The sequence below is a fragment of the Phragmites australis genome, chromosome 2, assembly GCF_958298935.1.
Source record: "Phragmites australis chromosome 2, lpPhrAust1.1, whole genome shotgun sequence".
Lineage (NCBI taxonomy): Eukaryota > Viridiplantae > Streptophyta > Magnoliopsida > Poales > Poaceae > Phragmites > Phragmites australis.
This window is the reverse complement of record NC_084922.1, coordinates 29,978,772-29,990,906: the sequence shown is the minus strand read 5'-3', so window position 1 is coordinate 29,990,906 and position 12,135 is coordinate 29,978,772. Positions and strand designations below refer to the sequence as shown.

At 49.0% G+C, this 12,135-nt stretch overlaps 1 protein-coding gene across 1 annotated transcript; it reads left to right on the top strand.

The window, feature by feature from the left end:
* Positions 1–5,416: 5,416 nt before the first annotated feature.
* On the top strand, positions 5,417–6,515 carry LOC133909991 (transcription factor PAR1-like). Its single transcript, XM_062352513.1, has one exon. The coding sequence runs from the start codon at positions 5,571–5,573 to the stop codon at positions 6,051–6,053; it is 483 nt and encodes a 160-aa protein (XP_062208497.1). The 5' UTR covers positions 5,417–5,570; the 3' UTR covers positions 6,054–6,515.
* Positions 6,516–12,135: the final 5,620 nt, after the last annotated feature.

The following is a 12,135-nucleotide window of genomic DNA, read 5'->3' as shown; positions in this document are numbered from 1 at the left end:
GCCAATGTTTGAGAGACCAATGGAGAAGGTCTCGACGGTCGAGCGATGAGGAGGAGAGCGCTGATGCAACTCGCACTTCTTGGAGTAGATGAAGGAGTCAGGGAGGAGATTGCGATGTTGGTGATGAGGTTGTGCTAGGCTAAGATGGTAGAGGCGGAACCAGCAGCCTAGATCGATGACACCGGTGTCCGAGAAAGCGTGGTGGTAGTGCTCAAAGAAGTCAACCAAGAATACCCGAACAACATGATGAAGACCAAGAGCGTCGATGACTAAGGCGATGATGCGCTGAGAGAGGCGACGTCGATCGGCCGAAGCAACATGGCACGTGGGACGGTAGGATCCTCCATTCGGCCGGACCGTGCTAGCGAGGGCACATCGGTGCTGCGGAGGGACGGACCACGGGTGGTAGAACTACATCTCGAAGGTGATGCAATGGAAGTGTCGGTGCTCGGGAAGAGGGTACGTGCATACTCGAGGAGAACAGGAGCCGCTGCCGATCGATCGGGAGGAGCTACGCGCGATTGGCTGATCAGACAGAGGATGCATGAGGCGGTCATGGCAAAGGTATCCTGATTGGTGGAGGTGACGAGGATGTGCAGATGAGGCAGCCGGGCGGTGACGCATGAAGGCGTCCCAAGGGCGCTGTGAGCCCGGGTGGTCCTGTGGTCGAAGGACGTGCAGACGATCCAGCTCGCAATCGGGGTCGGCGTGGTTGAGCGGTGGTCCGACGTGTGGTTAGAGTTGGCGTGGTCGGGTGGCAATCTGGCACATGGAACGTGTTGATGTGGTCAGGCGGACGCGTGGAGTCATGGCAGATGGTCGATGCAGGCGCGTGGAGTCATGGCAGACGGAGATGAACAATGTGATTCGGATGTTGACACTTGCGTGTGGGTGAAGAGCAGGCGGCCATGCACATGATCGGATGTGGTCAGACAGGTGGAGGAGTCGAAGAGCAGCTGAACGTGCGCATGGTCGGACATGGTTGAATCCGTGGCACATGGAGAGTTATGGTGTGTTATCCCCCACAACTGTATGAGACAAGGACAATACGCACATTGAAACTGCACGACAAGAGACCAGCTTTAGCGCACAGAGTTGTGCCTGAGAAGAGACAACACGTGGAGACGTGCGGACGGGTAGCGCGAGCCGGGATGCATGCGGGACGTAGCGCAATGGCGTGAGGGAGACATGCGCCATGGTCGAGGAAGTGCGGGATGCAGCGCGTGGCTGGGCGACGCATCGTGGACATAGATGGATAGATCCAATGCGACGCAGAGTAGACAGATGGTCATCGTCATGCCACACGGGAGCAACCGTCGTCGTGCTGCATGAGTGAACGTCGAAGGGGATGCTGGTGTCTGAGTAGAGACACACGAGATCGACAAGCAGTGGACGATGCGAATCGATCTTTGATAAATAAAAAAAACCAAAGAGAAGATGCCAATTTAACGACCGGTGAGAAAGAAAAACCCGATCAACATATCGGAAAAAGACTCTAGGACGACCGATTAACATGATCGGTGGCGCGAACCCTATGTATGAGCGGCGCTGCCCCTGACGGCGATTATGGAGATCAATCTCCCCGGAGGCACGCGGTGCAGAAGCTAGTGGCGGCTAGGGTTTATGGCCTAGGATGAGAAGCTAATCTTGTGATACCACATAGGAATATAAAGATTGGTTAATGCGGTCGATGTATTGCGTGCCTCAAGGGCTAAATATATAGAGTACATATAGCTTGGATAGCAAGCAACCCTAGAGATAAGATAGAAACTAATCATATCTTACCATAACAATCGGATCTTTTTTTTATCCTATACTATATACTCTAACATTTGTTATTCATCGTGTGTGAGCGTGAGAGAAGGAATGGAAGGAAGACCCAAGACTGCAGGCACTAATCGCCGATGTCACCTCGCTGGAGAAGTTGTTCGATCACCAGCAACTTCACTGTCGTTTGCTCAAGGTAATTTCCATGTGCCACCTCGCCTGTGGTATGCAGTGAACGCACCAGTTTCCATGTGCAGGACTGCACCCCGCAAGGTTGCACTCGTTGCTCACTCGCCCTCACCCTGGCTGGCTAGCCTTCGGGTACGCTTATGTGCGTGCATGCCATGAGCAACGCTAACTGACCGTCTCATGCATGGCACGCCCGACAGAGGGTGACGGTGAATAATTGTTCCACACCTCCTACATTTTAAATACCTGAAATTTAGGAGGTCTATTCAGGGGATGAAGAATGTCGACGGGGGTTAAGGGAGCGATTGATTTGGGGGCCTGTCGCTGAAGTTAGAAGAGGTCTTAGGGAGAAAGGCTGCCTCGGTGGAGCAGGCGGAGTGGCAAGACGGTGGGTGTGCCAATGAATGGTGAAGGACAGCCAGTGGGCAAGTGTCGAGACAGAAAAGGCAAAGAAATTAGGTTAACACGGTGATAGATCTCATAGTAGTGAGCCAACAGTCAGTTCAAGACAGAGGCCAGGTCGGGAGACGGGGAAGAGATGAAAACAGCTGCGAGCCACCATCGACTGAAAAAAATAAAAACAGGCTATTGATGACGCCTTAATTATTCTCCCCAGGAGAAGGCAGAGCTTGGAGAAGTGTAAGACCTCGGAGTGCACGTGGCGCGCCAGTTTTTGACAACCTCGTGTAGCCTAACATGCCTGCATGTGCCGTTCCCCTCACTTTGTGTATGCAAAGCTTTCGTCAGTTCAGCATCTCCTCCTGGCTCCTGCAGGATTAAAAAGGGCACGAATCCCGACGTGCCGTAATGGGATGAAGCGCAGCCGTTGGAGGTCAAGTCGCCGTTGGAGGCTTAAACAATCTCGCGTCAAACTAGCGTGGCCGGAGCCGCGGCAACGGCTTGTATGGTCTCCGGGAGGCACGACCGTTGTGAGTAGGACCGATGCTTTACCGCTGGGATCTTACCCCTGCGTGCACGCGTTGTTCGCGTCTGCGTCGCGTTGGAGAACGGAGAGGACAACGTGCGCGCAGGTCAGGCGCAGCTGGGGGCACATGATCGATGATGATCTGGCAGAAACGTACGAATAACACATGGGTCAGGGCGGATCAAGCACCGGTGAACCCTGTGCAGGACCCAGATAAACAATTAGGTGATAAATGAATAGGCATCTTATAAATCTCACGTGAAATAGATGATATACTTTATGTCACTTAACATTTCTTAAAAATGTACAAATAAAAGTATAAACTTTAAAAAAATAAAGTAAGAAAAAAAATTTCAAATCAATACGACTCCATATATGAAATATGATCCATAGATTCTATGCAAGAATATTCTATGTGTTTTTTTATAAAAGCTTGAAACTTTAATATTATAGTAAAAACACAGTCATCGAAAGAAGTAAACTCTTTAAGTTGATGATCTAGAGGTAAGGTAATTCAAAAACCTCTCAAATACATAAGTATATGAACGTTTATGTCTCTTATAAAAAGAAAAATTACTTCATAAAGATAAAATACTACAACTCAAAAAGAAGAATAAAATCGCAACAAAAAAGGAAAATTTGGAAGCTCACAAAGGAACCAACAGAAAGACTAGAAGGAGAGAAATTCAATCATATGGAAAAATATAAGCTTCATTACTCAAAGAGATCAGTCTTATTATAGGCGGATTACAAGAATTTTTTCTCAAAAACTCTCACCTATTATATAAGCTAAACACTCATATTCCTTTTTAAAAAAAAAATCTTAGCATTAGGCTCTCAAATGGGTAACACAAAGAGCTTAGATGACTGGTCCCTACTCTCCAAGTCCTACTCTGAAACTTGACTCCTAAGTTACCTAACTTATTACTAAAATACTCCTATCTTATAGTACACTCTTACCTACAACCGATGGTATTTTGGTCTATTTCTTGCTCCATCCATCGAACGGCTGCAGCGCCTTCACGACTTAGCTTCGTCTCGATGCAAGCTTCGCGCGGTTTTGAGGCTTAACCGTGAAATCCTTTGCACGCTTTTCAAAAGCGTGACTCGCTACTTACTTACACCTTAAGCAAGCGCTTTGATATCGATATATGTACTCCGTCTTACGATTTTAACCGTCGGTAAGTCTCTCCCACTCTTGATCCATTGGGCTGCCTTGTCACTTACACCGATATCCCTTTCGCTTGACTTTATCAACACACCATCTTCATCCTTCTCCATCTATATTTTGCTTGACCTCCAATTGTACTATTAGGATCACTCTTGACTCTACCCAGCCTCCTTGATCGTTCGGCACTAAGCCTCCTGCTTGGCCTCGATCATTCCGCCATCGACCGTCAAGTTGCATCCATCACATGTACACTATAAAACAAGCAAATTTGTTTTTCCCACTCCAAAACCATCTCCAGGTTAGCTCAAAATAAAAATCCTCAAATAAAAGCACATCATACAGAAATCATGAACACCGGATATCCTAATGTGTTCTGCTCTGAACACCGGACCATCCAGTGAGTTCAACTTCACTTGCGCACAGAAAAATTGTTCTTTGTAAGAAAAGCTCCGGTGAGATGCTCTGGTGATTTTATGTCCATCATTGGATCATCCGGTCAATTCACATGCACCAGATTCTCATTTGCAACCTCTCTACATGAATTTGTCCGGTGAATAGTCTGGTGTGCACAAGGTATAAACACCGGATCATCCGGTGCGTTCATCTCCACTGACTCGCTTCTGCACCCTCTCTGCAAGAATTAGTCCGATGGTGATGCTTGCCCTCATCGAACCATCTGGTGCACTATTCTCATTTTTCTTTCTACACTGAAAAACTTTGGTGCTCCTTTTACCTTAACACTGGACAATCCAGTAAAGTGCAAAATCCCAAACATCGAATGATCCGATAAGGCAATTTTCCTTAGACTCACACCAACTCTATTGTACTATCCAACAATAATTAACTATAAACAAAATCATACATAAGCATACTCATACCAACCTTCACTCGAAACTAATGTTATCAATAACTTATAATATACAAATCAAGATACATTTCAATTTAGTTTCTTATTTTGATTATAGTATAATTATCTGATCTACGGATCGGAGGCCGGAGACGTGGATTGGTCAGACCTATGTATCAAGCAAGCACTTGTAGAAGGTGCTCTAGCTCACTGATGTGAACTATGATCTCCCTGTGCTTTTCAGACTACGTGATAATTCTCGGTGACGTGCATCATAGATTCATTGGGCGTTCGTGCGGTCCTGATCCTCTTGGACAGATGATTTAGGTGGGACTCGTGACATTGGCGATCTCGGTACGATATAATCTCCCGGCTACACGTAGCAAGTTGACTAGGCAACAACTGGCAAGCAACGTGCTGGCAGATGCACTGAACAAGACCACGCATCCCTCCAACCCACACCCACATGCCCCTGCACGCCACCACCGTTCCCGTCCCCAACAGAACGCCGTAAAAAGCAGAGCTGCTCGGCTCCGACTTCTTTCACGCCTTGCCGCGCCCGCGCCGATATATAAGCGTGAGCGAGCACGGCACACCAGCGCGGCAGATTTGCTAACTCATCGGCCAGACGGCTATCGATCCCCACCACCAATCTATAGCTGTCCCTGGTCATGGACCACCACCAAGTCGAAACCTTGGAGGAGGACGAAGGGATGCAGCAGCAGCAGCAGCAGCAGCTCGTGCACGAGCGCGGGCTGCGCATCAAGGCGGCCGCGGAGCTCGGGCTGGCGCGCTCGTCGCGCGGCCGGCAGTGGAGCCGCGCGCTGGGCCGGCGCGCCCTCGTGCCGCTGAAGGATCCTCTCTTAGCGACGCTGGCGTCGTCTGGCGAGCAGGCGCCGAAGAAGGCGACGTCTCTGGCGCGGCGAGGGGAGGAAGAGGAGGAGGAGGTCGTGGAGGAGAAGGTGGGGCTGCTGCGGCAGCTGGTGCCGGGCGGCAAGGACATGGCGGTGGAGGAGCTGCTGGAGGAGACGGCCGACTACATCGCCGCGCTGAAGGCGCAGGTCGGCGTCATGCGCGCGCTCGCCTGCCTGCTGTCCGGCTCCGGCCTCGACGCGCCGCCGGAGAAGGCTGGGCTCGTCACGCCAGAGAACTAGAAGACTCCATGAGTAGCGTGAACGGGTCCTTTCTGACCTGGGCTTCAGTTAGTGAGAGCTTTTTGTCAGGTTTGATTCCTCCTCTACATCGTAGGGACTAGGGAGCAGCGCGTGCTGCTGTTGGGTTGATGCATGGGAGCAAATTCCGTTGTTTTCTTAGCCAAAATGTGACATTTTTGTAAGGGGTAGAGGAGGAGAAAGGAGCAATGTAGCTAGCACGCTCGTCCTAGCAATCTACGCTGTTAGAATATGGCGATCGGAGCTTGAATGTGGCTCGTGTAAATGTGAAGTGTAGGAGTGTTTTTTTCCGCGCTCGTTGTTTTTCCCATTCGGAGCAGTAGGGATGAAAATGTAAGCGGTAATTTTCGGAATTTCAGACGTTGTTTTTGATTTTTTTCTAACTGTTTTAGCTGGTAACGGTAATTCTCGAAAATGAAAACAAAAATGATAAAATTATATGAACGACATCGAAAATGATTTAGGTGTCTCCCGGTCGTTTTCGAGTTCTTTAGTTTTTTATAGTAACCATCAGCGAAAATTTCTATTTTTGGTCCAGCTCATGGCCCAATAAACCTCCACCTCCCACTCCCAGGCCCTAGCCTTCACCTTCAGCGATCGTGGACTCCAAGTCGCCTAAACCTTAGAGGCGCCGCTTGCCAGTGCCACCCGCCGTACGCGACGTGAGGAGCCGACGGATTGCCTCCCTCGGACCTTAGTGCCTCCAAGTCCGACCTGTGGCCCCGCTCATCGTCGCCCCAGCCTTCCCTGCCAAGCGTGCCACCGCACTTAGGGCAGCATGCCGAGCTGTCAACCCGACTCGGCTGACCTCCTTCCTCTCCGGCGCTACTTCCCCTCTCTACCCTGCCCCATCGCACCACCTTAGAAGTCGATGCTGATCAGCTTCGTGCGCGCCGCCGCTCTCTTCACCACCTCACGCGTGGCCACAGCACAAGCACGCAGCTGCCGTGCTCGGGCGCAACAGCTTTACTGCGGCCCCGCCCGCGAGCCCCTCTGCCGTCCTGGTTCCTCCCTGCCAACGAGCCACCTACTTTGTGATCGGCTCCTCCATCTCTGGTCCTTCTCCCCAGTTGCCCCTCCCTCTCCCAATTCGCCTCTCTCTGTCTTTGTGAGCCTCACACGCAAAGACCGTTGGCCACTCTCCCTTATCCTTTTGCCCCTCCTCCTCTCACTGTCAGATGGACCCCACATGCCCGCCTGGCCTATCCACCGACTTGGTCCATGGTGGATCGGCCACCGAGCCTCCCTCAGTCCACAAGCTTTTGAGTTGATCTTATGAATAATTTTTGCAAAACAACACCCACTCAGTCAAAACTATCACAAAAATAACACATTCAGATATTGGGTTTCAAAGAACCTTGCTTCTGTATGTATATTTTTTTTCACAAACTCACATACTAGAGTTAGAGAAAAGCAATTGTACAAGGTAGATGTAATATGGTCATATGGTGCCGTAATGGCTGAAGCTAGCATGCAGTGCTACATTTCAGTTCTTTCGGGTTTGAATTATCGATTCTCTATCGACACCAGTATGTTTCCGTCTCGATAACACCGTTTTCGGTTTTCTTGTATTATCAACGTCGTATTTGTTTCTGGCATTATTGTTATTGACTTCGTTTTCGAGCGAAAATGTGAAATTGGAAGTGGTTTAGGTCTTTTCCGATCGTTTTCGAACCCTTTTCATCCCTATAGAGCAGTGGAGAGCGTGATCGATCGTAGAGGACTGGATTAAGGATTTGTTTGGCAGAGCTCTTAGAGCAATTTTCTAAGTGTAATCAGGAGAAGCTTTGCTAAATATTAGTTTTTATTTTTAGCTTCTAGAATGGAAATCGTGAGAGTGATTCACTGAAAATAAATAGATGCTAAGAGTTGAAAAAGTATATTATTCTAATTTACTTCCCACATGTAATCACTTTCTTTATAAAATTTACTCTAGAGAATCATTTTCAGACATAAAATTACTTTTTTTTTGAGAAAATCGCTCTCAACAGAAAATTTAGATGAGAAAAACTTTGCCAAACATGCTCTAAAATGATAGCAGTGAACCGCTTTGTAGCTTACAAGCTTTATTCGCTAGAAACCCTCTGATTTCAGCAACGGTTTGTGGCAAAAGCATCATAGCACAGAGAACGAAATTTTAGTTTGTCGAGCAAACCGACACCGACGCTCATTCACCAGACACATCTGTAGGATGGATCGATACAAATAATGCCGCAGTTATAAGGTTTGTAAAATTCCTGCTGTAGTGAGTTTTTTTTCGAAACAGTGGTATGAATTGTCATCCATTGAAGAAGAATAGAGATTTTTACAAATAACTGCCAGCAAAATCGGTAATGAGCAACAACTAAAAAAAAAACCAGATATAGTTACAAACAAGAAAAGTTAATACCGAAACATTAGTGAGGTTTGGATGGTCTAGATTACATACATTTAGCGGAAGACGACCCTCTCAGGGTCCAAGTCAGCATCTCTAGTACTCGTCTCATGTTTTGATGGTTGGCAATCTTCTTCACTTTCATAAGAAACAGAGATCAGATAGGAAAGCTGTAGGTATGAGAAACAACAAAATCCTCAAGCGGTCCAGTCCAACATGCAACATGCCAACAGATACAAACACGCACCAGCAGAAGACTGGCATTGGGCCAGACAGTACACGCCTTTCAGTTGCCTCTGCTTGTTGTGTCTGACTCGTGGCTGGACCCTGTACACGTACACTGTTTTTGATTGTGACTGTGGATTCCTGCTCCAAAATGTCACGTCCTCTCTAGGTCAAATATAGAATCAATATATGAACATCTCCATTCACCTCAAACATCGTTAATAAGGATTGCCGACCAAATTCAGTTACATAATATGATATAATTGATAGAGAGATCAGCACAGATTAGGAGAGATTAGCAAGCTAGATTGTGATGAAGTGAGCAGTAGCAGAGGAAGGGATCAGAGAAGAGATAGCTCAGAGAAGGAGGAAGGCTTAGGGAAGAAGAAGAAGGTGGAGTCCTTGTCTGTTTTTCGATGCCCTGAGCGGCTGGTGGTCGACCCCCTTTTGTAAGCCTCAGTCAGTCCACGCTGGCCTTGCCGTTAATGCCCAAGTCTAAAGCCCAGTGAAGCATTAGAGCCCGTGACATTCCTTCCCTCTTGAAGTTCGGCTTGTCCCCAAGCCGATGCAATCGTACCACTATGATCCCTTGACTATATTGAACCTTCGAAGTGTTGTATTCCTTCACTGCAGCTTCCACAATTCATACTCCAATGCATTTGCCATTACATGCAATCCATCACCCTTTGCTGTGCAATTCATCATGCCAACTAGGTCACGGCTTCAACTCCACATGCACCACTCTTATCCTCTCAGTAACTTGACCTTTGAACCAAGTAGTCAATGATCTGCCTCCAACACCGACAACAACCATATCAGCTACAACCTACAAGGACTCCATTTTTGCATGGCATTCATTAGCATTTGCCTGTGTCATCACCATTGCCATCAGCATCAAAACCAACAGATATTATACCCTTCACACTAATGAAGTTTGCATGGCATTCATTAGCATTTGCCTTGGCCAACAAAGTCTTACCACCATCAGGAGGACCATAACACCGAACACCTTTTGAAAGAGACATGCCAAACCTGCCAAACTTCTCTGGATGCTCCACTGAAGTTTGGACAGTCTCCTGGAGCTCTCTCTTGACATTCTCCAGACCACTAATATCATCCCAAAATACTTCAACAACAGTTTCAAAAAGAGCAAACGGGTTGCTTGTCCCAAGTACAGTCTTGAATTGGTCATTTGTGACAGCCATGGAGTTCCGCATCTCAGAATCTATGGTCTCATCCTCAAGATCTATAATATCTATCTTCTTATGAATGCACGAGAAAGCAGCCTCAGTACAAAGGGCAGCAAGATCAGCACCAACGAAACCAGGGGCATCCTTCACAATGTGCCCCAAATCAACATCTTCAGGATCATCTTGGATCAGCTCACAGTCAATCCATAGAATTGGAGCAGCACATATGCAAATCATGTCACAAAGACCCTCAAGAAAGCAGCAATAAGTATAGCTCTGAACTGTGACCTTGCCCTTCTTAATTTCAAGAAGTAGCATAACAATTGGGCAAGAAGCAGTAATACCAGAACAAATGGGCAAGAAGCTGACATTACCCAATTTGCACTCCTCTCCATCTTCTTCCTTGTACAACACCATCTGAAGATAAGGATCAGATGGGTTTTCATTTTGCAATTTGATATCCTCCTTTAGCGCGAAGTACTCAGCCTGCATGCTAATAACATAACGTAGTCCAGTTGTTGCCATAGACTCTATAGGGGAAACCGAAGACAACTGGTGTCGTCACACAGTGCTTGATGCTCTAGTTCCGGCTGAACCATCGACCACCAAATTCCCACCAACAACAGCAGTATTTTGCTTGGATACTGGTAATTGTCCAATTGCCTGCTCAGCAATGACGCCGGCATATGACTGCTCTTGGAAGTGAGGCTGGTGAGCGTGTACGCATACAATCCGTCGGCGAAGGCGATGGCGGGGATGATGGCCACGCCGAGCAGGGCAAGCCACCACGCCGAGACAAACCTGACGACTCGCTCGGCCGGGACTGTGGCGATGTAGTGCATGAAGTTGCCGACGACAGTCGTGCCGTCCAGCCCGCGCCCGATCTTTGCCACGACGAGCCAGTTCAGCAGCGCGCGCATGCCCAGCACGGCCCCGGAGACGACCGTCATGACCCAGACCTTGCTCTGCGCCTGGTTGAACTTCTGGATGGGGCAGTTGACGACGTAAGCGAACAGATGCAGAACGCACCAGCTTGCGTACCGCCCCGACACTGGTGAGATGGCCGAGGACTGCACGACTCGCTCGACCTGGAGCGCGAGCCACGGCCGCGGATCTCTGGCGCCAAGAGTCTCGTCCGCCCGAGGCTCTAGTTGGACCGCAAGAGGCGCCCCATCGCGCTCCAGGTGCTCGAACACCCATGGCTGCAGAACACGCGGAAGGCGGCGAACTAGCCGTTGGGCGACGTCGTCCGGTCGCAGTTGCAGCTGGACGTGGAGGCGATGGTTGCCGAGCAGCAAGGAGGTGAACACGCGTAAGAGGCAGCCTGGAGGAGACCGACCTCGGGGAAGGGCTTGTGTCCGGGTAAAACCACCACGGGGTGATTGAGGCATTCCGTCAAACGATTGGTGCGCATCAGCTCGTTCCCGTCCTTGACCTGGCGGAATACCTTCTCGTGCTGGGAGCCACCGAGTCGGCCGCGCGTGCACAGGGCGGCAACGGCGACGCCGCCTAACATGACTTTGTGGCAGTGCCAGTGCGGAGGCACGAGGAGTCCGTGGATGACGCCGGACGACCAGTTGCCTGCGGATTTTGGCGGTCGTGGTAGCAGTGTAGTCGGACGACGACGATTTCCCTACTGCTCTGGTAGTAGAGAATAGCAAGGGTACATATGCAGCATGCGAAGTGGCAAGGAGAAGCCGGTGGAGGGTAGGATGACAATCGGGTACCATAAGTGTAGACAATGCTCATCTATATATGTATATGCTAGTTTTTTATTTACTTATAGGTATACCTATTAACGCACGAGATGGAGAGTTAGTTCTAAACTTGTTATCTACAGGTACCCATTATTTGTGGGTATACCCGTTTACATGTGGGGTGGCACGGCGATGTGGCATGACAGGGCGGCGTGGCGGTGGCGGTGGCGGCGGCGAGAAAGGGTGGGACGGGGCGACACGGCGGGGTGGCACGGGGCGGCAGCGGTCAGACAGGGCGGGTCGGGGCGGTGCAACCGGGGTGGCGGCAGCGAGACTGGGAGTGGCGATATGGCGGGGCGGGCCAAGACGGCGTATTTATATGATATAGAATGTTAGAGTTTGGATATGGGATATTTATATAATGAGTATACGAGTTTCACAGGTATGAGTATGCCTTACTCATACTCGTACCTGTTTACCCGTCAAATAGTATTTTTTACCTATGAACATACCCATGGGTACCATTTGCTACACATACCCTACCCTATTTGAGTATTTATCCGTAGGTAAATGGGTAA

Excerpts from the sequence above, each read along its gene's own strand:
- LOC133909991 (XM_062352513.1), top strand. The coding sequence starts at position 5,571 with ATGGACCACCACCAAGTCGAAACCTTGGAGGAGGACGAAGGGATGCAG.